General features: G+C 43.8%; 1 protein-coding gene across 8 annotated transcripts in view; it reads right to left on the bottom strand.

Annotated features, from left to right (window-relative positions):
* The window catches only part of NFATC2 (nuclear factor of activated T cells 2), a 131,084-nt gene that overhangs the window by 60,956 nt on the left and 43,889 nt on the right, over positions 1–26,239 (bottom strand). For all 8 annotated transcript variants that reach the window (XM_038369583.2, XM_038369590.2, XM_038369586.2 and 5 more), the window contains exons 4-6: positions 25,106–25,308; positions 24,223–24,395; positions 9,805–9,945 (exon numbers count right to left, since the gene is read on the bottom strand). In XM_038369583.2, coding sequence (XP_038225511.1) covers positions 9,805–9,945; positions 24,223–24,395; positions 25,106–25,308 — 517 coding nt within the window. The remainder of the gene's footprint in view (positions 1–9,804; positions 9,946–24,222; positions 24,396–25,105; positions 25,309–26,239) is intronic.

Genomic DNA, 26,239 nt, shown 5'->3' with positions numbered 1-26,239 from the left:
GGAGGTGCTCAACAGGATTTAGCTCTTGATGTGCCCAAGGGCAGCTAAAGCCCCACCAAAAAATTTGTCCCTGAGATGCAACTGTGTTTAGTTTCTGTCCTTGCATGGTTTCTGTACTCTCCCCCTGCTCCCCCTTTGCAACCTGGCATTATAGAGCTAAAAGACCTGATGCTCTGAGATGCTGAGGATCCTGAACTCCCATTAAAAAATGACAGGTTTCAGAGTAGCAGCCGTGTTAGTCTGTATTCGCAAAAAGAAAAGGAGTACTTGTGGCACCTTAGAGACTAACAAATTTATTTGAGCATAAGCTTTCGTGAGCTACAGCTCACTTCATTGGATGCATTCAGTGGAAAAGCCTGATGAAGCATCCGATGAAGTGAGCTAGCCCATGAAAGCTTATGCTCAAATAAATTTGTTAGTCTCTAGGGTGCCACAAGTCCTCCTTTTCTTTTTATTAAAAAATGAGGCTTTCCCCACTCCTCTGTATGCAGTCAGTGCCTTTTAGGCCTGATTTTCAAAAGTATCAAGCACTTGCTGCTCCCACTGACTTCAATTGGAACTGAGGGTTCTCAGGACCAGTAGACGTCAGGCTCTAAATGAAGAGAGAGTTAAGATTGAGATTTTCTTATTTGATCAACAAGTGTTCATTTTAACTACATTTTAAAGATACAGTGGCAATCCACACATTTCCTCAACTAGAGGAGGAGATTTTAAAAGCCACAGTTTCCTTTAAACTATGGTAGATAGCAGCGTATAATGTATTTCAGTAGGATTGACAACAAGCATCCAGTTTATCTTCCTCTTTAGAGGAGCAATGCCCTTTAGAGGAGAAACAATAGATAGTGCCCCTATGCTCACCTGCTTTGAATGATACGCTCCAGGAATATTAAAAAAGAGTTCAATCTTTGACAGAAAAATTGCTGTAAAATCTGTTTGTTTGTTTTTTTACAATTGCAGTGATATGTTTCTGAGAACTGGATGTACTTGCCCACTGTCAGTGTACTGATGTGTGTGGTGAAGGCTGTGCTGGTGTTAGAAATCAGCAACAGAAATAGTGCAAATGAACTCAGTTGTTTATTATTAGAGGGCAGTGCGGGATGGGTATTCAAAAAACTTGGCTTGCATATTTTCATGTCTATCTATGTGTGCAGGCATAATTAATTTGTGCAAAGCAGGCAAATGGAGCACAGATGGTTTATTAGGCACATTTGAACATGCAATCACCCATTTTGTGTATGCAATCAGGGACTTGCTCACACAAAGTAGAAGCACATGTATACATGCACAAAAGCAGTTACAGTAGCTGCTTTGACAGCTGTACCCAAGCAATCTCTCTGACATATTGTGGATTTCCAGCCACCAGCTCAAGTTAAGCATGGCTAAAACAAGGCTCCGAACTTCCCCCCGAAACATTCCCTACTGCCTCCTTTCTCAATCACTAGGGACAACACCATCATCCTGCTTGTGAAATAGGCCTGTAACCTGAGCATCATCTTCAACTCAGACCTCTCTCTAGATCCTCATATCTGGGCTATGTCTAAATCTTGCCAATACTTTCTGCATAATATCTCTAAGACACGGCCTTTCTTATCCATCCACACAGCTAAAACTTTCATCCGGGCTCTTTATCATCATGCATCTCGATTACAGAAACAGCCTTCTCTCTGGCCATTGACAAGCGCAAACCTGCCCTGCTCTTATCCACTCAGAATGCTGCTGCAAAGAGCATTTTCCTAGCCTATCACTTTGGTCAACACACGTTGCTTGTATTCACTTTCAAGGCCCTTCATAGCCAAAACCCACCCTATCTGTCATCTGTCACTCATGACTGAGTTGTTGATGTCAGCCTCCATTGCCCACTTGTTACATTTTCAAACAAGCCCCTTTGTGCTGCCCCCTACACTTGGGAGAATCTTCTTGTGAATATCTGCACAGCTACCTCATTATCTACCTTCAAATCCTTCCTCAACACTATCTTTTGCTTTGATCCCTACAAAAAACTGGACAACCATTAGACTGCTGGTGTGCAGAGAGCACAGCCTGTCATGCTGACCAATATTGTCTCACTGTTTCCCTGTGCTCCCCTGTCTGCCTGTATCCATCTTTTGTCCCTTGTCTTATACTTAGCTTGTAAGCCCCTTGGGGAAGGGATCATCTTTTTGTTCTGTGTTTGCACAGTGCCTACTACAGTTGGGTCACAGTCCATGACTGGGGCGCTATGGCACTATAATAAATAAGAACAGAGCAATGAACAGATATGCTCCTTAACAGAGCAGGGACTTTCCTTTTGGAGTCACTGTGAGGATGGTGTTGGGATCACTGAGACTGGGGTTTCAGTGGGGATGGTGGTGGGGTCACTGAGACTGGGGTCTCAGTGGGGATGGTGGTGGGGTCACTGAGACTGGATGTAAATCAGGATGAGAAATCTATCCACTTTGGTAGCTACCAGGGAAGCACAAACTGTTTTTGCCTAATTTGAAGCCTGCTCAGATATCAGGGGTTGAAAAGTTCATCTCAAAACCTTATTATTAGGTTCCCATTCTGCATAGGGCAGACGTGGGAAAGGGAACAGAGAGCAGCAGAGAAAATTTCTAGTGGACCAGTTAATACGCTGGGCCAAATTCAGGATTCCTTACACTGGTGCAAGCAATGCTGGTGAAGACCATTTTATTATTCCCAGTGGTAGGGCAGGTTTATCGCCTGCAGTATATTTTGTAGTTAAGCAGAACCACGGACAATGGCAGGAAATTGCAGGAGATACTTTGTATCATTTTCTCCCCGAGCCATTTTCCCAAAACGATCAGCCTGGATGGACACTAAAGGGCCAAAGCCTGTTCTTGCTGAATTTCCAGCCCAACAGATGGTGCTTACAACATCAAAGCAAACAGTTATTTTTTTAAACTTAGTCAGTAGTTGACATAATACGGCATGACATTGTGATGACAAATTATACCTGTAATGTATGTTATGTCATGCAGTCTCTTGCATGACATAGTGAATGCTACTGAGACGCCTTCAAAAATGAAGTAGCGGACTCTATACAACTTCCTGCAGGTGGAAAAAGAAGAGTGTTGGCATTCAAGGAGTCCTGAGCTTTTGTCTTGGCTCTGCCACTTATTTTCTATGTTGAGTTTGGTAAGTGCCTCAAGTTCCCCCATGTGTACAAAGAGATAATATCAACGGTGCGGTCATAGATGACTCGTGGCTCCCTATACGGGGTGTGGGGGGGTACAATCTAAAGGGGAGGACACGCGACTGCCCCATGTGTCTACCCTGCCCAGTGACACCCCCACACACACCCTGTGCCCAGCCCTGCATCACCATGCTCGCCCCACCCCATATTACCTGCAGGGGGAGGCTCTGACCATCTCACCCTGCACCTCCCCCCAACACACATGTTCAGCCACTCTCCCTGGTAGCCATGGCGGGGACAGAGACCAAGTGAGCCAGAAACATGCCGGAGGGACAGGGTGCTCCTACTCGCTTGGCCACTGTCCCCAGCAGCTAGGGCAGCAGTGGGCCGCTCTCTGCCCAGACCCAGCTGCCAGGGACAGGGGCTGAGCAAGCCGGAGCCCCTCCTCCCCCGCCCTGTCCCTGGCATGCTAGGCCCCTGTCCTTGGCAGCCGCGACTGGGCAACCACATGGAGCTCCTTTGAAGTCAGTCGGCCTCCATATAGAGTCAGTGGTTCATGTATATACATTGCTACCAGATTGGAGCCTTAGATACCATAGAGATGGGAACCTCAGAAATGTGAGATAGACAGGCTCCAGGGGGAGAAAAAAAATCAGGACTCTGCTTTCTGAATCTGGAGGGTTGGAGATATTTTTCTTAAATGAACTTTAAGCATCAATGCGTCAGAGACCTCAACAGCTGCACCAAGTTCAAAGGGCACAGAGGCAGCCACCTCCTCTCCCTACACTGTATAGCTGAGTTAATGAAAGATTTATGGTGGATCTGCTCCAAAGACATACACTTTCCATCTGGGTTGTTCTTCCACCTCCCGCATTGTCCTACAGATGATTCATGATGTCTATGTGGCCACCATAAGAGTTTGGCAAAGGAAAACACCATGCATATGTACTATTCTCCCAGAGGAATACGAAGCTTTTCTAACACTTGCAAAAAGCAGCAGTAACCATCACACAAAATGGGAGTAAATACAATGCAACTGAAGTAATTTGAAAATTACTACATGGTAATTAAAACAAATCTAAAAGGGAAATTCCAGAACCTTTTTTACATGGATTTTACTAGTAAGATCAAGACTCAACCAAAACATGGACAGCCTTGAATTTCTGGACCTTTGAAACCCTTCTCCGATACTGGAGCCCTCCTCTACCAAGATCAAGATAAAAAGAATAATTTGGCCTCAGAAAATGAATTCTTGTCTGCAGAATCACTTGCTCCCTTATCAAGTTTTATAGACTCAAGTATTATATTTACTTGAATTAGCACCAAGTAAGTGCAAATCTTAACCCACATTCAGCCAGATTCTTAATTGATGTAAATCAGTGTAGCTCCATTAACTTCACTCAGCTATAATGACTTACACCAACTGAGGATCTGGCCCTTAGTTCTGAGATGCCTTCTTAATAAAAGCATGCAATGCAGTACATGGTTGGAGCTCAAGACTACAGTGCTTAACAGTAGCACCCAGCCACTGAAGTTCACTTCCTGCTACCATTTCCTGTACCAGTCTTAAAACGACAGTCTTTTATACAGTGCTGGTTTGTGTTGTGGTCAGTACAATAGAACAAGCACCAGTTATTTTAACATTGCCAGCCAAAAATATTTCAACCTATTACCTAATGAGTTGCCCAGGGAAAAATCTATAATGCCCTCCTTGCTGTAATGAAATAGGTTGTACACAAAATCCAGTAACATTTACCATTGTTCCTTATGGAATATTGTATGTTAGTATCAAATATGGGTAGAGTTTCATTTCTCTAATGATGAATGTTGAGTTGTCTATGAAAGCCAAAGAAGAAATTGAAAGGTCATCTCAGGAATGGCAAATTTAGGGTTTCAGTTTAGAGAGTCAAGTTTAATTTATCATGAAACACTTTAATAGCACTTTAGCTCTGTTTCTTATTGCACACCATGTCATACATCCTCAGTTCCCAGTTCAGTGGAGAGACTGGCCTTTTGATCCCACATCCAAACACAGCCAGATTCTGGAGTGTTTGCAATTCAGATCAAAATTGTCAGATTGAGCAAATCTCAGATTCACAGCAAAAAAGGTTCATTAAAATTTCTTGCTGCATGGAGATGTGTGTGCTAGTCAATTCTAATCCTCACCCCTGCGGTTCTGTCAGTTGGGTTGCTAGGGTGGCCTGAAACTTCACCTTTTAAGGATCACGTCATCGAAGCATGTTCAGAGCAGGTGTACACACTGTACAGCGTTTAAACGCCCATACTTGCTAGTGCCCTGTTTACACTAGCGCTCCCACCCTTGCTAGCACTGATGGACCTGACACGGGGACAGTCAATGTTGGAAATTTTTGAGACAATTTCCCCATGTGGACAAGCCCTATGAGTTCGCAAAGTGAAACTCAGAGATAATCATACTTTTCCTGTGTGCTGGTGCAGCTTCCTTCCTTCACAAAAATGTAAACCTTGCAGAGGCTCACTAGGGCAGCTTATCTATCTGAAAGCAGAAGCAACAATGAGGGGGGCACCAGAAAGATGTCCAACCCACCTACCGTGGATTTATTTTGGCTTTGTTTGCTTCTGAACAGCTTATCAGTGTTTCTTATAAGATAGCATGAAGATCAGAGCTGCAGCACGCAAGCTACTCCTTTAAAAAAAAATTCTTAGAGTTTCTCCAGCAGCTTGCACCCAAAGATCTCACATACTGTTATAAACATTAATAAATTAGGTCTCACACCCTCACTCTGAGGCAGGGGATTGCATTATCCCTCTCGTTTCCTGGTGCTCTCCTGTCTGTCTGTTTTGTCTCCACCTGTGGCTCTTGTCTTAGGCCATGTCTACACTACCCACCGGATCAGCAGGTAGTGATCGATCTATCAGGGATTGATTTATCGCATCTAGTGTAGACGTGATAAATAGATCCCCGATTGCTCTGCCGTCGACTCCGGAACTCCACCATGGCAAGAGGAGGAAGCTGAGTCGACGGGGAGTGGTAGCCGTTGATCCCACACTGTGAGTTCGCAAAGCAAGTGATTCTAAGTTGATCTAAGATACGTCGACTTCAGCTATGCTATTCTCGCAGCTGAAGTTGCATATCTTACATCGTTCCACGCCCCCCCAGTGTAGACCAGGCCTTAGACTTAGACTATAAATTCTTTGGGGGCAGACTATCCTTTTGTTCTATGTTTGTACAGCACCTAGCACAATAGGGTCCCGGTCCATGACTGGGGCTTGTAGGTTCTGCAGTAATGCCTGTAATTATTAATACTACTAATAATCCCCATTTTATAGATAAGGAAACTGAAGCACAGAGGCCCCGATTATCAGAGGTGCTGAGCACCTGCAGCTCCCACTGGCTTCAAATAGCTGGGAACAGAACCATCTTTCACTTTCAGTGCCTTAACCACAAGAGCCCTATCCTTCCTCTCTTCTTGGACTGATATTCCCTACATCCTGCTATTTGGAAGGTACCCCTGGCAAGAATTAAGGCATTTGCTGAAACAGATCAAAATTAATATCAGCATCATGTGCTTGGGGTTAGCTATGAAGATATGAGCTATATTTTTGCTCTGTTATCAAAAAAACTTCCTTTGTGCAGTCAGTTTGTAAAAATGGTGCTCTGGCTGTATTGGAAGGATTTTCAATCCCATCACATTCTGTTGTTTGGAAGGCACCTAATGTTCCACTACCCACATGCCGTCTCCATTAACTGTGTCTCATATTTTCTCTCTGGTAGTACGTTCATGCAATGCCACCGAGATAGCATTACATGGCGTTCCACAATCTGATGGATGGGGATCATTCCAGGCTGAAAACATCAATCTCAGACTGATTTTAGGTCTTTATTCTTCTTAGAGTAGATGCCCTTAGATTTCACGTGGTCAGAACTCTTGTTTGTTTCACTTTCTAACATCCATTTTGGTCACACATTTCTCTGGAAGTCCTATGGAAATAGCAGGAGGGGATTTCAGATGCTGCTTCAAAATGGCATTGAGAGGAGCCATTGACCCTCTTTAGTCTCTGCAAAACAGCGAGTAATGCTATGCTACCAAACATACTCTCATGCACCCCAACAATTCACTGACATTGACGGAAAACTGGCAGCACAGCAGGGGAAGAATCAACACACAGGCCTAATCAGAAAAAAAGTGAACCAAGAAATTGCTCTGACTGACATTAAACGTTCCAAAGAAGGATTGGTGGCCCATAGACCGCTGGTCTCCACTAAATAGCAACACACTTTCTGATGGTGTGTGGAGCAACTGAGGCTGACCTCACTTTTTATTTTTAATTACATCTATATTGGGCAATTACCAGCCCTAGCCTTCATTTCCCCCCCAAAAAAGACAATTATCATTAATCAGACATGTTGTATTAAAATTATACACTGCTTAAGAGACCCAAGCCCAATTACTCCTATGAGACCTTGGGCACATCACTTAATCATTCAATGCATCAGTTTACCCTACCGTAAAATGGGAACAACACTATTTGCCTTATCTTCCAAGGGCATTTCAAAGCTCAATTAAAAGGGACAGATTCCGTCTCTTTTGTTCAGGAGTCCCTTACTCCTCAACTAGTCCTACTGAAATCAACAAGAGCACAAGTGGCAGAATCTGGTCCTTCACATTTGTAAAGTGCTTTGTGATCCTTGGATGAAAGGGGCTGTATTCTGTTAAACTTCATTATTATTCCTATGTAGAACATTGTTTAAAATATAAAAGTCAAGACTCTTGTAGGTTAAGTTATACAAAACTAGACAACTTGTAAAAATAATATGGGTCCTTTTTCTGAGAACAAGAGAAAATGTAGTGTAGTGCATGTACTGCCTAGAGAGTGGGCTAAGCTGAGTTCATGCATATGTAATCAGAACAGGAACAAGGCTCCCCTCTGGGGAAAGAGGTAACGAACAACAGCAGAATGCATTTGTTTGCATTCCCCCCCTGTAAATATGGTAGTCTGGATTTGTGCTACCTTGCTTAAAACCATTACCAGGGGTTCTCAAACTTCACTCCTTCTGACTACAAAAATTACTACACAACCCCACGAGGGGGGACCAAAGCCTGAGTCCTCCCACTATGGGTGAGGGGGCCAAAGCCCGAACCACAGTTTGAGAACTGCTGCATTAGATCATGCTGAACATATTTTCTGAGGTCAGGTATACTTTGAATCAGAAACCAAAGGGTTACTGATTCTTATTTTGACATGCCATTATGGACACACAGTAAGGAGAGGTTAGCAAAGATGGTAAGGATGACTCTAGGAAAACTAAAAATCCCTGAGCAACTATCATTATTTTCATTCTAGCAACACTGAAATGTTTCGGTGCTAGGCACTGTAAAAACATATAACAGGCTGTACACTTGTAGAGGCAGGGTCTACCTAAGGGCTTGTCTACACAGTGGGGTAATGCACATTACAGGGGTGTGATTTCTAAGCGCACTAATGTGCAGCACATTAATTGGTCCATGTAGAGCCTGCTGGAGCACACTAAACAGTTTCAAAACTGTACTGTGTTAAAGTGCACTAGGGAACCTCTAGTGCACACCAGCTGGGTCTATACAGACCAATTAATGTGCAATTCAGCTGACTTGGGCTCACAGGGCTCAGGCTCTGGGGCTAACAATTGCAGTGCAGACATTCAGGCTGGGGCAGGAGCACAGGCTCAGAGACCCTCTATCTTTGTGGGGTCTCTGAGCCTGTGCTCCAGTCTGAGCCCAAACATCTACACTGCAATTTTATAGTGACTCAGTATGACCCTGCGAGCTCAAGTCAGCTGACTCAGGCCAGCTGCAGCCATGCCGGGGGTCTTTTATCTATAGAGACATACCCGCAGTGCCTTACAGAATCAGTCTCTAACTCGAGAAAATGTATATCAATATGATACAAGTTTTGGATCAAGAACAATATCAAGTTAGTTGGATTATAAAAAGGGTTGTGCAAAAGTGGAAATAATTTTTTGTGAAATTTCTCATGAAACTATTTTCCAATTCATTTCAGAACTTTTCACATGCCTGAAATTTCACTTTTCTATGGAGGAGCTATTTTCACATTGAAAATATGAAAAATTATGATTTTGTTGTTGTTTTGCATTTAAAATTGTTCTCTCTAAGGAAAAGGTTGAAATTATAGGTATGCAATATATATATGCAACAATATAGGAGATTAAAAGTAACTTTCTTGGCATTTCAATATGAATACAAAAATCATCCTATTTTTACAAAAAAATACACGATTCATTTTTTTTTCAAAGAAGATGGACTCATTTTGTACGAGATTTGCAATAGAAAAAATTCAGTTTCAAATATATCTATGATAGTATTTAGCTTTTAAAAAATGAAATACAACTAGCATTAGAAAATTGGAACAATATACCTAAATGTCATCTTTGTACTCCTCTGGGCCCTGCATAACAAGGCGGCCTTGATTTACCATTTATTTATTGGACCCTGAAAATTAAGGGCCTATCACAGATCTTTACTCCTACGAGTAACTTTACTTATATGATTAGCTCCATGGAATGGCTTTACTCCTGTGAACTTTTGTGGAATCACTCATATGAGTACAGATACTCATAATGTGTGATATATTTTTAAGATCAGTTCCTCAGACTATACATTTCATCAGGGAAACACTGCAAAAATCTCCCTTACCTGATGTCTTCTCAGTAAATACAACTTTAGACTCCGCTGTGAAATTCTGACCAGACAGGATCATCTGCTGTCCGCCGTAAACTAGGCAGCTCTCAATATCTTGTCTTTCAACCATTGGAAGCTCATGAGCAGATCTTTGGGCTATGGACAAAATGCAGACATGAATGAAATCAAATATGGTTTACCAGGACTTTCCAGATCTTCACAGAACTATCCACGGATTGATCTTGTCATTGTTACCATCCTCTTGCTGCCAAAGGAGCTTCTCTAAGATGCTAAATTTAGGTTAAAAAGGAAAAATAAACTTACTCAAGATGTTTTATTTGGAATCATTCAGGAGCTGGCTCCAAAGTTGTAGCTGTGCTGGCCTTACTTCTTGTCCTTGACAAAGGACAACTTGGATGAATGAGCTGGAGCGTGCCCATGTCTGTTTCCAAATAAATGGCCAAATTTTAAATGTTCACACACTACAATACTGGAGCCTTAACATTCCACCTGCAAGAAGGATTCCACTGAACAACACTGAATTCCTTTTTAAGAGAACCAATACAAGACTCCACGCCTTTCCTGCAGGACAGACAACATGAAAAGGCTTCAGAACATTCCGTTCACTGACAAAAATGCACAACTTCTGTGTACACAAAGCCCTGAGAGAGAGTTATGAAGCACATGAGGCTCTTCTACAGAAATGTGATATAGCATCTTCCAGATCATAATCACCAATTAACGTGAGTTAGAACAATTCATACGGGCAGGAAAAAAGCTTCTAGGAATCACATCTCCATCCACATTAGCCTGTTTCCTCAAGGAAGCCTGCTTGTTCACAAGCAGCAGTATCTGAAAAAAAGCTATGATCCAGGAGTTCTTCCCCAGAACAGCGATCTGGAAAGGGTCAAACACCGTCCTGGGAGCAGGTCCGGTGTTTAGCCCAAATGTATTTCTGTGCGCAATATTGCAACTGATGCTACGGAGGCTGGGTACAGGCTCAGCTGACAAACTCCACCTCCAATCCCAGAATACACTTTATGCTTATTTTAAAAATATAGTTTGGTATTTATCACAGTAACTGAGTCATTGTAGATTTTTTTTGTTTTGTTTTGCTTTGAATTTAGGACAATCGTTTGCCTTATTGTGCCCATCAAATCAATGACAGCTGGACTAAGAAGATGCCAATTAAGAGTATCTTTGCAGATAACTTTCACAGAAGCTGTTAATTACTCCCACATGACTGTATGATTAATCCCTCTTTTTAAATACTCAAGTTTTGATGAGTTCATAATTAGATTTATCACAAAGACAGATTTATAGCCCTTAAAGCTTAAGAGTAAATAATATTCATCAAAAACCCATCTACTGCATTTTAAGGAGGACACACTTAAACTTCACCTGGGTTTGAATGTCCTCTAATTCAATCCAATGTCATGTCAGAATGAAGGCATGATGTTTCTTTATAGGGTAACTATGGGCCTAATTTTCAATGGAGCACAGCACGCACCGCAGCTTCCATTGATTTCAGTGAGTGAGGCAGGAAGCCTTAAATCCAGTTTCCTTAAGGGCACGTGCTTACTCCTGCTTCTGGGCCCTGCAGCTATAGCTTTTTCTTTTAAAGGGGCCCACAGAGGGTAACAGATGCACTGGGAGGTGTGCATGCATTCCAAGCCCTAGTGTTCCTTTATGGGCACCTTTAATTCTAAAAGTATTTTTCACACTGGCCCATGCAACTATGTATTCAAAATCCACACTTGATTTGCCTATGTAGGTTCAGCAACCGTGTGGCCAAATCTTGCAACTGCATACACATATCTGCAATTACAGTCATTTGCCTGTAACTACCAATGTGCGCATGCAGCGATCATAACTACATATATAAATTAGGTCCACGGTTGCAAGTGAATTTTGTGCATGCAACTGCATCTCTTGTTCCTCTGAAAATTGTGCTTGTATATTGGGATCATTTTGCCCATCACTGAAAGGCAGCCATTTCTGGGGGTGGAATGGTGACAACTCCCCTCCCTCCCCCCGAAATACTAGACGACACTTTAGGACAGTGAAACATTCCATATCTAATTAATATGTCAGGATCGGAGGATTAAAAATATCAGTCCTAAGAGTTTCAATCACAGGGTTTGGTTTTTCTCCTTGAGGCAGGCATAAGGTTAATGGAAGCACATGGGGAAGAGGTGAGGTCATGGTGCATAACATGGTTTATTCAGATGACATTTACCTGTATGCATCCAGTGCCATTAAGTTGTTTGCAAATTCAATATTCTATTATTAATTATTATTATTTACTATTATTTTAATGTATTATTTTCTCCCTGAGCCACAATTGTAACAGAACTGACAAAGAAATTAGGATCTTAACATATGCCATGTTTTCACTTGTAAGAGGACAGAAGATTCACTGGTGTGTTGCTTCCATAGGATTATTTTGTTTTCCTTTGCAAGGAATATTAATCACCAGTAAATCCCCTTCCTCTAAAGCTCATGATGGATGGCCTATATGCAATAATTTCACATTATTTCTTCTTCTCCCCCAGGGGTCGGCACTTCATAAAGTGACCTCCAGCTACTGTAGTTTATGAGCTTGAATAAATAAAACACTGTTGATTTAGCCAGTTGGGGTGTTTACTTTCAATAGCAACTGTTACTGACATAAGGCAGCAAAGCAAATGTTAAAGAAATTCTCGCACTTGGCCTAAAGCAGCATGTCAACCTATTAAAGTCTGCACTATTTTCTATTTTATTTGACTGTCTGCAAATCAAGATGTCATGGATCCTCAGTGCCAAGAAATACAACACGCCCAGCGACATGAGAGAAAAAGGGAACTGCTGTCTGGGGGGGGCTGTGCTGTGCCTCTGCAAGCCCCAGCCTCACAAAAGGAGAGGAGGGAGAGAAAGGGGGAACCAAATTGCACCACATGCCACGCTTCAGACGTGCAGAGAACACGACAGGCAGAATGTGTTTTGGCAGAAAGGGAGGTGGCTCCTACATCTTTCTGGTAGTGCAGCATGCTTTCCTCATTCACATTCATAGATCCAAGGCCAGAAGGGGCCATTGGGATCATCTAGTCTGACCTCCTACATAACACAGACCAGAGAACTGCCCCCAAACAATTCCTAGAGCACATCTTTTTAAAAAGCATCCAACCTTGATGCAAGATAATGAGGAAGAAGGTGAGTCCATGCCTCCCCTAGCACTTTGAGGTGGCTAGCAATGCCAGAAGGATTTATGCTGCACTTAGGGTGCTTGAGGATTGGGATTGTGTCTGATCCCTGTGCAGGTGTGCATGGGTTTGGGGAAGCTCCTTGCACCTGCTCGCTTTCCCCTTCCTCCTCTGTCCAGCTGCACAGAGCCAGCTACCATCTGCTCCTCACAAGTTCCTTGCAGAAAAGCTGATGGTTCCTTGTATGAAGAAGTTGGAGAACAGCAAGTGGCTCAGAGACCTGATTGGAGACAATCAGCCCTTGAGATAAGCACCACTGTTGGCCCAATCCTGCCCCAAGGGAGTGTTGTTAATGGCTGTGTAGCCGGCAGTGGAGGGTTCCAAATGACAAACTCTAGTAACGCCCTTACAAGCATTATTTTAAATAATCACTGATCCTTCCAGCTTCACCTGAGACCCGCCTCCCACATCACCCCAAGAGGTGCCACTCTTCTCTTCCACTTTCACCCTGCAATGCCTCACTTTAAGCAGATCTAGTCCTGCTTTGGGGTCATGCTTCCTTCCATTGGCTGAGAGGGCTGCCAAACATTGCTCTGTTTTCCCCTCATGCTGACAGGGGGATGACAATGACACAGCGATTTTTGAGGTTCCAAAGTTTGTTTTAGTCCACTGCACAATAGAAACACTCAGATGTTTTTGATTTGGGGAAAGCCAGGTGTGCGGGGGAGGGTGGTTTGGGGGCTAGGGCCCTGGCCTGGGATATGGGAGACCCAGAGAGTGTGAGAGTCTCTCTTTTTCTCTCTAACTTTCCCAAGGAAAACTTCATTGAAACCAATACGTCTCAGGGAGATATTTCCACTTAGGTGAAACAACATATTTCGTTGAAATTTCATTTAGCCAAAGATCTTCTGACCACCTCTCGTATTGACTCATTCTAGGACTAAACTTCATTGAGTCCAACGCTTGCCTGAGTCCCCAGAGAGGAACTTCTTAGGCATTCTTTGTGTGTTTGTGTGCGTGCATGGTGCATGTGAAAGGAGCAGTGAGGTGGAATGGGAGATGTGAAGAAAACCACTAAATTGATCTGCCTCTTGGGATAAGTAGACTCGTGGACTCGCCATGGGGAGCACCAATCCAGCCATCACATAATGAACAGATGCTCTGCTATGTACACAGACATAGCTGGATCCTGTCCCCTTTTCTCAGGGGGCAAGAGCATTTTCAAAAATTAAATAACCAGGATTAACATATATATACGCTACCTTCACTATGATGCTTTTACATCATCAGGAATTACTCACATTGATAGGAATGTTAAAAGGTAGGATTTGATCCTAAGTCTATTGAAATCAAGAAAGGGCTCCCACTGACTTTGTTTGGCTCTGAATCAGTGGCTTACTTCTATTCTATATTGACTCTTATGTTGCCCTCATCACTGTGTTATCTCGGCATCTTAATCTCTGGGGCCTGTTCCAGTCTAGTTGCAATAATTCCTCCAAGAGCTTACCCTGATCTCCAAGAACACCTATGAAGGGAGAGTCCAAAGAACAGCTATCAGGGATGGACTCAGTTACATACCCAGATTTCAAATTCCTGCAAAGTTCAGGTTGTTTGGTCCCAGAGTTTTGGTTTGACCTATTATCATGAGGTCAGCTGCAAAATTCTGATCTGGTGCTGGGTTTGCATTTTCATCTCTCTCCAACTCAAAGGTTAGCCATTTTTCAAATCAAGGTTGTTGGCTTGCGGCCATCCCTACTTGAAAGCTGAAAGGATTAGATGTCTAATGAGGAAAGTCTGAAATGATGATTTATGCATGGCTCACATCAAAACAGTAGGATAGTACTGGAAAGGAATGGCTGAACCTTACAATATTTAGAATAGAGGCTTAGTATGTAAAAGCATCCAAAAGCACCTGGAAGCTAAAAGTACAAAAGGATTAGATAAACAGTTCAGAAGCTCAAAAGAAATTTGGCTTGGAGCTGAGTTTTGGATGAAGGTTCAGGTGTTCACTCTTATTTTACATGACCTGGTTTGCCCAGTCCGTAGGGCTTTGCAGGGAACCAAAAGTAAGAAGGAGATTATTTGGACTGGTCAAAAGGGACAAGGAGGCAGCGATGAATGGAAGTAACGAGGACACTGAAAACTGAAAGCGAGATGGTTACAGGGAAACATTGCTACCACAACTTCAGTCAAGCGCTGGCACTGGCTCCTGAAGGAGCTCCACCAAAGCACCATCACAAGTAGAGCTCACAAGAAAATATGGATGCTTGAGGAATTACAGCCTGGATTCACATTGCAATTGTCCCCCCATGCAAACTTCAGGCATCCCCTGGACATCTCTCCCCCCCACCACCCATGTCTCAGCCAGCCAGAGTTCACCTCAGCCAGCCTGAGATCACCTTCGCAGGCAGGCTTTCAATTCATTGATCCAAACAGGGTCTCCTGATTCCCAAGGCTCTTGACTCAGTCCAATGGCATATGGGGGAAGAGGAAGACAGGAATAGATGACTGAGGCCATGCCTTCTGGTGCTAAAAATATCTGATCCTATCAAATTCAAACTAAAACCTGAGAGCAATAGGAACAATTCTTCCTTCTCTTCTTTTTAGAGTGAAACTTAATGAGCCAAAGTAAATATCTCTTTCCTCCTGTCAGACTGTGTTTATTAACCACAAGCTGCTCGCCTGAGGCAGGGTAGATGTTAGCAGAGCTCCTGAGCCCCATGCCTAATCGAAGCACAAATGTTCCGGAGGAGATTCTTCAATCCAACAATCTCAGTCACAGAAGCACTCCAAGCCTTCTGGGATACATGCATGGGAAAGCTGCAGGAGAAAGGGGACAAAGGCTGGAGGCAGTGCTTAATTTGTGCCAGGGCTTGCCAGGGCTCAGCCCCAGCACCTGTGCCGCGTCAGTTCTGAAAGTAAACTAATTGCTTGAGCTCCGGCACCTCTTTCATTACAAATTAAGCCCTGGCTGGAGGGAGATCTGGATTCTGGGATTTCCACAAGGAGACTAGGGATGAGAGGTAATTTCAATAGAAAGGGTGGGATATTCTGTTTCCAGATAGGAGTGAAGGATGGTGAATGGCCTATGTGAAAATTGCACCTTTCGTTAAATCAAATCAATCAATCAATAAAATAGCTATGTTTCTGGACCTCAGGGTTGCAGAGAAAAGCTTGAAAATATGACCTAGGTACACCAAAAGGCTAAAAAGAAAAAGTCAAAGAAAGAGAACCTAACATTGGTTTAAAAACAAATCAAACTTTGGGGCCTGGCTGTGCTCAGTGCTTGGGGTTGTCAGTACTACCCTGTGTCCCACACTATTAGCCTGCACAAGGCTAAATGGTCCCATGCTAGAACTATCTTGGAAAATGGTAGGGAAGTGGAATTCTGAGAGAGCAATATGGGATGAGAACAGTTTAGAAAGCGTTTGTTGCCAGCACAACTGAAGCAGCAGTTTGCACAGGGCCTTTCGAACCGAAACAATGCACAATAAATAGAGGGCTTGTTCATGCCCTCCCCTTGCACATTACTGTTTAAATGAGACTCTTGGGGAGAAGGAGTAAACAGCATGGATGGCAACAAAGAGTGTTAAGAATGGTACTTTCTATACTGCAACCAGCTCACCAACCCAGCACGTGATTAATGACAGAAAAACCATGCCTTGCTTCACTTCACTGCAAAGCAACTCTCTGGTTATGCACATCATTTCCTTTTAATCCCTCATGGAGGAGATCTACTGAGATTAACCTTTGCTCAAAAGTTTATGGTCTGCATAATGCATTGGGTTGTTTGCTTACACTTGCAGCAGCACCCTGATGGCAGGCAGTAAACAGGAGTTTACTCTCACACCACAACTTTCAGCCTGAAACTGCGGGTATGCATTGTCCCACTGTCTGCAGCTCACAGCTACTGGGCCGAATTCTGCCAGCAGGCACTGGGTTAAATATGGAATTGCTATTGCCTAGATTTACACAGAATGATGTTGAAAGAGGCAAACATTATCTCTGTTGCGATGAAATTTCCATTCTAAATTTTGAAATTTACCTAGGGAGGTGGTGGAATCTCCTTCCTTAGAAATTTTTAAGGTCAGGCTTGACAAAACCCTGGCTGGGATGATTTAGTTGGGGATTGGTCCTGCTTTGAGCAGAGGGTTGGACTAGATGATCTCCTGAGGTCTCTTCCAACCTTGATATTTTATGATTCTATGAAAAGGGAATTTTTTTAAACAAATCTTTTTTTTTTAAACCCACAAAATTTCAGGGTATGTTTTTCTGATGCTAAATTGGACAATTTTCATGAAATAAAAAAAGTTAAGTTTTTCAAATTTAATTGAGAAAATTTGCAATCGTCTTAGCACTCATGCTCTATTAAAGGAGCAAATTAAACAATCTACCAATTGCCACTAGATCATTTATTACTGCTTTTAATCGCTATAAACTAAAGCCCCTCTAGCCTGTCACTGTAGTCTGATCAGCTGGGATTCACAGCTGAAGAAAAGCAGTAAATGATTTGACAAGAAGATGACAACATTCTTTAAAATGATTAGCTTTTTCCATCATAGTTATTAGTGTGCCATATGTTATAAACTGAGAACATCTAAATTATGGGAAAAACTACTAGAAGAAAAGAAAAATAAAGGAAACTTGCAGGGAAATTGATTAAAAGAAAACAAGATCTTTGATCCAATTTAGTGAAACAAAATTAGAAAATCAGAACCATCTTAATTTCTCAGATGGACACTGTATTAAAGGAACAGTTTTTTTAAAAAAACAAAGCAATCAACCAACCAGCTTATAATATAAGAACAGGTTTTCAGAACTCTGTTAGGTCAACTGCAACCATTGTAAAGAATTTATGAGGCCGGCATAACATCAGCTAACATAGACTGCATAATAAAAGGGCTGCAAGATACTTCAAAAAAGACTAACAAGCATCTACTAGAACAGAAGCTGTGACACAGCTTGAATGGTATTCATATTCTTGCATTCATTTCCCATGGGGGATTTTTTTTGTTTGAAAGAATGTTTGAGAAAGCAAAATGCCAATTTGTCTTAATGCCAGAAGTGCTCATGGGGCTACCTGGAAATCCCTCCTTCTTTTTGTAGAAGTTTGAGTCAAGGAGCAGAAACAAAACCATCTGACTCAGGTAGCCAATCACATACCAAGAGTAAACCTCAGCCGATAGTAAAAGATGCAGTGCAAGCAAACAAGCTGAAGTAATTTCACAGAAAGGGTTTGAATAATTCTGTAATATTGGACAAGCTTCTAAAGATTCAAAACTGTTCACGGATGAGTCACAAGGAGGAAAAAGGGAGGGAGGATAGATATATTCGCTGAATAAGCTATTCATGAGGGAGAGTTTGCCAGGCTATAATAGCAGCTATGTATCCAGAAATGTCATGCTGAACCTAACATAGAATCATATTTTGGCACTAAAGAAATTAGGGCTCAGATTTTCAGAACCAAAGACAAGATTGTTTCTTATGGGTGAGCAGTCTTCCACCTTTGTACCCCTGCATAGCAACAGGACACAGTCACATCCAGGGCAATGCAAGGACTGCTTTTCTGAGAGCCCCTGGGGTTAGGGTTGCCAGGCGTCCCGTTTTTGACCGGACCCTTGTGGCTCCAGTCGGCACCGCCGACCAGGCTGTTAAAAGTCTGGTCAGCAGCGCAGCAGGGCCCTGGGGCTAAGGCAGGCTCAGCTCTGTGCAGCTCCTGGAAGCTGTCGCCAGGTCCATCTGAACCCCTAGGTGCATGGATAGCCAGGGAGGCTCTGTGCGCTGCCCCCACCTGAGTGCCGGCTCTGCAGCTCCTATTGGCCAAGAACCTTGACCAATGGGAGTTGCAGGAATGGTGCCTGCAGGCATGAGGGCAGCGCATGGAGCTTCCCTAGCCACCCATGTGACTAGGGGCCGCAGGGACCTGGCTGCTGCTTCCTGGGAGCCGTGGTAAGCGCCGCCAGGACCCTGCACCCCCACTTGCACCCCAAACCCCTGCCCCAGTATGGAGTCCCCTTCTGCATCCAAACTCCCTCCCAGAGCCCTCCTACCGCACTCCCACACCCCAACCCTCTGCCCCAGCCTTGAACCCCTTCCTGCACCCCAGTCTCCTCATCCCTGGACCCATCCCAGAGCCTACACCCTGAGCCAGAGCTCTCACCCCCCACACACACCGAAACTCCTACCCCAGCTGGTGAAAGTGAATGAGGGTGGGGGAGAGCGAGCGATGGAGGGAGGGGGGATGGAGTGAGTGGGGGGAGGGGCCTCGGAGAAGGGGCAGGGTAGGGGTGGGAAAGGGGCATTCGGTTTTGTGCGGTTACAAAGTCAGGAACCCTACCTGGGGTACGAGACACCCCTGAGCATCAAGCAGAGTATGCTGCACCTCCTGAAATGTTGTGGTAGGTGACACACTCCCACTGTGTGTCCTACAGCCCACTGGGGTTATTGGCTCTGCACTGCATGTATTGCTCACCTTGGCCCTAACTCAGCAAGGTACTTAAGCATGTGCCTAACTTTAAGGACTTTGATTTATGTGCTTAAGTAACTTTTAAATAATGGCCCTAATTTGTGCATTACCATAAGTACCTACGCAATGCACAGGTAACTGAACAGTGTGTGCAGGCACTGGGATTGTGCACACACAGGCATATTGCCTGTGCAAATGCGCTCATGTGCAGAGCAGTTTGAGGGCTGGGGAAACAGGCCAGGTGAACACAGCGCTATTTGGATCCATGGGCTATAGATCTCTGCAGACATCTGGTACAGATGTGGGGGCTAGTACAGCATCAGGGCTCCATAGCCTATAGGGGAGGATTCCTACCAGCCCATGTAGAACCCCCACCAATGCCAAACCCAGGAGGGAGTGGATTTAGCCATAAACAAATGTTAACGGTTGCTACAATTAACAGTGCAGTTTAAAAGTCCTTTGCCTCATCGATTGCTTCAGAGTAAAAGCCACAGCCACAAAAGTCACTAGCTGCTGAATAATCTAGATGTCCAGTTACAAGGTCCCTTCTGAGACATAATGGATCATTTAAACACTGCACAAGAAGTTATCACTTCTTCATAGATATCACTTCTTCCACACATCTGCCGTGGGAAGAATTTACTCCTAATGATATTTTTAAAATCACTCCTGAATCTGAGGGCTGAATCTGACATGAGGGAGATGGAATAAGACCTTCCCATGAAAGGAAGATACTTCTACAAGTCTGTGATTCAAGATTTCGGCTTCATTTCAGGAACTGTTCCGCTGACACCAATGTGAGTTCTTAAGCAAGCTCAGCCTCTGTTGAGATGGACAGTCCAGCATTCTGTTGGAAGCAACAGTAATCTCTGGGGAGCCACAACCGGCAGAGCAAATGACCAGTTCACTTGAAGCTGCTACATAATGATGTTCCCCTTGGGGACATTTTAAACTGCTGCTGGATATGGTGGGTCTTATCGGAGGGTTTATCGTGGACCAGGACTCCCAAGTGGCAAAAGGGAAAAAAATAGCAGAATAGTGAAACCACATTAATACTAGAGGTGGTGGGGAGGATGAGGATCTGACCCAATAAGTATCCTGGATTGTGGCATCCATGGTGACTCTACACTTTGTGATGCGAACCATGTGATTTGAACTAATCTGAGTCAAGGCTAGAAGGCGTTATGTTTCTATAAACTAGTCCAGAGGTGGGCAAACTATGGCCCACGTGCCACATCCAGCCCATGGGACCATCCTGCCTGGCCCCTGAGCTCCTGGCCCGGGAGACTGCTCCCCCCTCCTCCGCAACCACGCCGCCACGTGGCACAATGCTCTGAGCAGCGGGACTGCAGATCCTGGCCTGACCGGTGCTCTGTGCTGCGTGGCGCGGCACAGCTGCCTGTCCTGGAGCAGCCACGCTGCCAGCCACCGGTGCTCCAGGCAGCACGGTAAGGGGGCAGGGAGCAAGGGCGGGTGGTCAGGGGCATGGGTAGAGGGCAGGGCAGTCAGAGGGTGGGGAATGGAGGTTGAATGGGGGCAAGGGTCCCAGGGTGGCAGTCAGGAAGGAGGGGAGGGGTTGAATGGGGTGGTGGGGGGCTGTTAGGGGCAGGGGGCAGTTAGGGGCAAGGGGTCTGGGGGCCGTCAGGAAGCAGGGGAGGTTGATGGGGCAGGGGTCCCAGAGGGGGCAGTCAGGAAGGAGAGGGGGGTTGAATGGGGTGGTGGGGGGCTATTGGGGCAAGGGGTCCGGGGCGGTCAGGCAGAAGGGGTGGTTGGATGGGGCAGGGCTCCCGGGGGGCAGTCAGAAAGGAGGGGGGTTGATGGGTCACAGGGGGCAGTTAGGGGTGGGGGGTTCGGAGGCAGTCAGGGGACCGAGAGTGGGGTGGCGGTGGGGTGGATGGGGCAGGAGTCCTGGGGGAGGGGCGTCAGGGGGTGAGAAGCGGGGGGATCGGATAGGCGGCAGGGGCTTGCCCATGCCTGGCTGTTTGGGGAGGCACAGCCTCCCCTAATTGGCCCTCCATACAATTTCAGAAACCCGATGCTGCCCTCAGGCCAAAAAGTTTGCCCACCCCTGAACTAGCCTGTCTGAACACAGCTTTCTCCTTTATTGTGTGAACTAGGCTGAGGTTAGTAACTGGTGCTGCCATCTGTAAACATTGATAATTAAATACTGGACATTAGAAATGGAAAAGACTTATTACTACTAATTATCTAGTCCATCCCATCAGGCCAATGCAAGATGGCTCCCTAAAATAAATTACAGTGCTTTGTCCCAGCCAGGGTTATGTTTCCCAAGTGATGGGGCTTTCTCTTTTTTCCTTGGGGAAACAAATCCATTTTTTTCCAACAGGAACTTTAGTTACTTATAATAGGAACCTAAATTTTAATTGACTCAGTTTAATTCCAATAATCCTAGTAACAAACCACCTGGGCCAATCTCTGTCTTCTTGGAGTTTACATCCTTCAAATATTTGTATAAAGTTATCATGTCACCGGAGTAAATGTGTAGCCAAGTTAAGCAGTCCAACATTTTCAAAATAGCACAGGTTCTATTGCAGCAATTCCACAGACAAATTAAACATGCATGTGCAAAATGGTGTATGCAAATAACCAGCTACCCGATTGACTCCTACAATTCTGTTGACTGTGTGCACAAATTCAATGCACAATTGTGGATGGTTTTAAAAAACTTTTCTTTTCAAAAGAAAGCATTGTTCTTTGGGCAGGAGCCCAGGAGTCCAGACACCTGAGTTCTGTTCTATGCTTAGACACTGACTCACTGTGTGACCTTGGGGCAAGTCACTTAACCATTCTGTGCTCATTTTACCTCTCAGTAAAGTGAATATAAGACTTACCCTACCTAGCTCACAATGGTCCATTGAAGCTTAAATAATTCTGAAAACTGCTTTGATACCATCAAGAAAAGGAGTACTTGTGGCACCTGAAGTGGCTACAGCTCACTTCATCGGATGCATTTGAAGTGAGCTGTAGCTCACAAAAGCTTATGCTCAAATAAATTTGTTAGTCTCCAAGGTGCCACAAGTACTCCTTTTCTTTTTGCGAATACAGACTAACACAGCTGCTACTCTGAAACCTTTGCTTTGATTGCTTTGATATCTGATCTCTTCAGAAGAAAGTAGCTAGGGAGATGTAAAGTTCCACTAATCTTCCCTCATAAGCTAATCTTCCTCCCTCTAGCCCACTCTAGTCAGTTTTCCTGCTCTTCTGCAAACAAGCTAACACCACGAGTAAATTTATATTTGTAACACTTGATTTCTTATCACAAAACTGCTTCTCCTCCCCCACAACACTTACACTAATTGCGCTAAACAGAGCCTGCCTCTGAATTTTAAAACACATGGTGGCCTCTTCAGTAACCTCCTTCACATGGCTTATTACAAAACACTCTTTGTTCATGGACATGAGTCATGCAGCGCAAGGAGTGAAAACTGTTCATGATGTATTTGTGAAATCCCCAAACAATCGAGAAAGCTCCCATTACCAACAAAAAGTATCACAGGATGCACACAGGCCAAATAATTAGGTGGAGACCTTCCAGAAATGACTCTGAGAATTAGGTGCACTTATTAGAGGCCTTTTCATGGTCTATGGTTTCTTAAAGTCCAAGCCTGTCAGGTGCCGAGTGTCCTCAACTCCATTAAAACCAGTGGGAGGTGTGGGCTTTTCAGCATCTTACAGGATCTGGTCCTTAAAGAATCAAACTCACACACTTTCCTAAAAGAAAAGGAGTACCTGTGGCACCTTAGAGACTAACAAATTTATTAGAGCATAAGCTTTCGTGAGCTACAGCTCACTTCATCGGATGCATTTGGTGGAAAAAACAGTAACACGGCTGCTACTCTGAAACACACTTTCCTCTATCTCTGTTATGTTCCCCATCATGGGAATACCAGAAAACCAGGGGCTTTTCCTGGTTTGTTCTTGTGTGCTTCTGCTATGCCCCCAAGCTTTTAGATAAATTAAATAGCTATCGAAGATGAACCCAAGCTTCAAAATCCAGATCGCCATTGCACATCCTCCCCTTCTAAGCTCCCCCCCCCCCCCGCAAAAAAAACAACTGTTCAGGGATTTTCAGTTCTACAGATTGGGGTTAATCCATAACAGAAATAGAGATTAACCACAAAGTTGGGATCTAATCTAGATTCTGATTCCAAACATCCCAATGTCTGTGAACATTTGGATGCAGGGTTTTCTTTCCGGCATCTTTCTACTAAATACAAAAAATGTCTCTGGGGTAGATTAGGTAGGTATGTTAAATACACACTCATACATACAGCCTCCACATGAGCACAGATGCAGAAAAGAAGATCAGTCAGAAGGATCCAGAAACAAGGAGCTAATGTTAGGTTGGATTTTCAAAAATGCCTGATGGGAATTAGGCACCTAAGCACTTTTGAAAACCCTACTATAAAGCCTTTTCTACTCCCAAAGTTAAATGCTTCTGCCTGAGACACAAACCCTATAACCAAATTCTGCCATATGCTGACATTTGGAGCCCGTGTACATCTCTAGATCCTGAACCTGCAACTCCGAATGCCTGGACAATCTTTGCTCACTGAGAAATCCTCCAATTTCAATGGAACTACATATATCGGTAAGGATAGCTTGCATGAATGAGAGCTGCGAGACCAAGAGTCAATCAGTGAGAAAGGCAGAGCATCTGCACTTCGCCAAACGATGTGCACAGTACATGGGATGTGCTAATTTCCCTTATATGCCAGAATGCAGTAAAGGACAATGAAATGTAATGGGTAGTAGACAACTTACAGCATTCGATGGGATTAGATGCCGCTTGCAAAGAGACTATTCTGCCACTGGATTCAGGGATGTGCACACGGAAGACAAGCCGCACCCTGGTGTTCTTCCTACCAATGTCCGTCTCCCCCTTCCGCAGTTCGATGTCCGCGTTCCTCAGCTTCAAAATCCCTGCACAGTCAATGCTGACAAACAAACAGAAGCCATGTTGTGTATGCGTATGTCAGTGTTTTTACTCTCAAACATTTCAAAGGCATTTGAAAGACAAAAGAGGGCTAAACCATTTTGCCTCAATGATTTTGAAGAAGCAAAGATAAGAGAAGCCCTGAATTCTCTTTCCATTTTTAATTTAGGTATTACAGTTAAAATGTCCAAGGGTTTTCAGCAACATGACTAGACAGTTGTGCATCTAATTTGTGACTGCTACGAGTGTGCGTATAGCTAGTTGCACACCTAAGCTGTGCAGTAAGTGATTAACATGGTATCAGTGCATGATGGGATTAATATGGTTCTCACCAGATGATGTACAGCTGATAAGATCTACCTGTGACCCCTAATCCACCCCACATATCATATGTCACTCACCATGCAGTAGAATATTTACACATTTCCTCCAGTTCATACACTATTAATTGCTGCAGGGTTTCTCCCATCCCTGAAACACCATCACAAATTCTCCAAGCCCAAGTCATTCACACTAAGAACATTTGTACCACTCTGGCATCGTAAAAGGGGCCTTAGGTGGTATAAATTATATTCACACCTAAAAATCTAGAACCTATCTCCAGCACAGGAGGTTGATTTATTTAAGTGATTCCTCTCCAAACAACACATGCAAATTAATTCTGCCTTATCTCACATAGTAATAAGAGATTTGCTGCAATAGCATCCTTACGTTGCTTTCATGTTGTTTTTGGGCTCGAGGGGGATTTCTAGAACTTTGGTGTTGCCTATGATTTTCTCATAGCTGGTGGTGGTAACAGTTTTGCCCGTAATGCGATGGACTTGATAGAAAGCATGAGGTTTAAGTATCCGTTCATCTGCTGTCCCAATGAAGATCTGAAGACCCAGGGGTTTGTTCTCCATGTAACCATGAAGCTGTCAAGAAATCAAATCTATTAGCACATATTGTACTCCCAGTGCCCTCAATCATGTAGACATCGAGACATATGCACAACACTAAAACCAGTTCATCTCAACTCATGTAAATAGGATTCTTTTCCCCCAGCAGTACCTTCTGGAGACCTTGGTATATATGGAATACATCTAAGAAAAGATGAATGATTAATTATACTTTGATTTTCAGTGGAGATAAGAAACCATATTGCCTCAATATTGTTTTTGATTGCAGTCTTTAAAAAAAAAATCTGGGAAGTAACAGCGGAAGCTCTTGGCTGCTTGACTCAGCCAGCCATTTTTGAAGCAGATAGACAGGAGGAGAGATACTGCTATTTTGCTCAGACTGGGTTTTGGAGCAAAGATCGTCTTTTTGTTCTGTGTTTGTACAGCACTAGCACAATGGGATCCTGGGCCACTACTTGGGCTCCTAGATGCTACCTCCAGACAGATAATAAAATAATAACAACAATAATAAATGAACACAAGTTTTTGAAGTACATTTGTTAAGAGATGAGCAAAACAGGGCTAGAATTTCTCTCTAGGCCAGAGACCAAGGAATATATATCTTTGTTTATTAACTTTAAAAATTATTAATCAAACCATTTGAAATTTCTCACATCACTGAAAATTAAAAACAGACATATCTACCACATAGCCAGGGATCTAGCTGAAAGGGAACTTTATGGCCTGAGGCATGCTAGATTTGTTTTCAATTACTTTGTCCGCATACAAAACCTTGATGAAGCCATACAAAGCAAACAGCACTGGAAGATCAGAGAACAAATCCATTAAGCTAATAGCATTCATGGCCAAAATCTTTTTTCTTCTTTTCACCAGTCAGCAGGAGGTATCTTTGCATAGAGTGATTAATTCACCCCCCTGGAAAGAGACCACATGCGGCATCAATGCA

This window comes from Dermochelys coriacea, chromosome 13, assembly GCF_009764565.3.
Source record: "Dermochelys coriacea isolate rDerCor1 chromosome 13, rDerCor1.pri.v4, whole genome shotgun sequence".
Classification (NCBI taxonomy): Eukaryota; Metazoa; Chordata; order Testudines; family Dermochelyidae; genus Dermochelys; species Dermochelys coriacea.
Note: the sequence above shows the minus strand (reverse complement) of the source record. Positions and strands in the feature narration are given on the sequence as shown.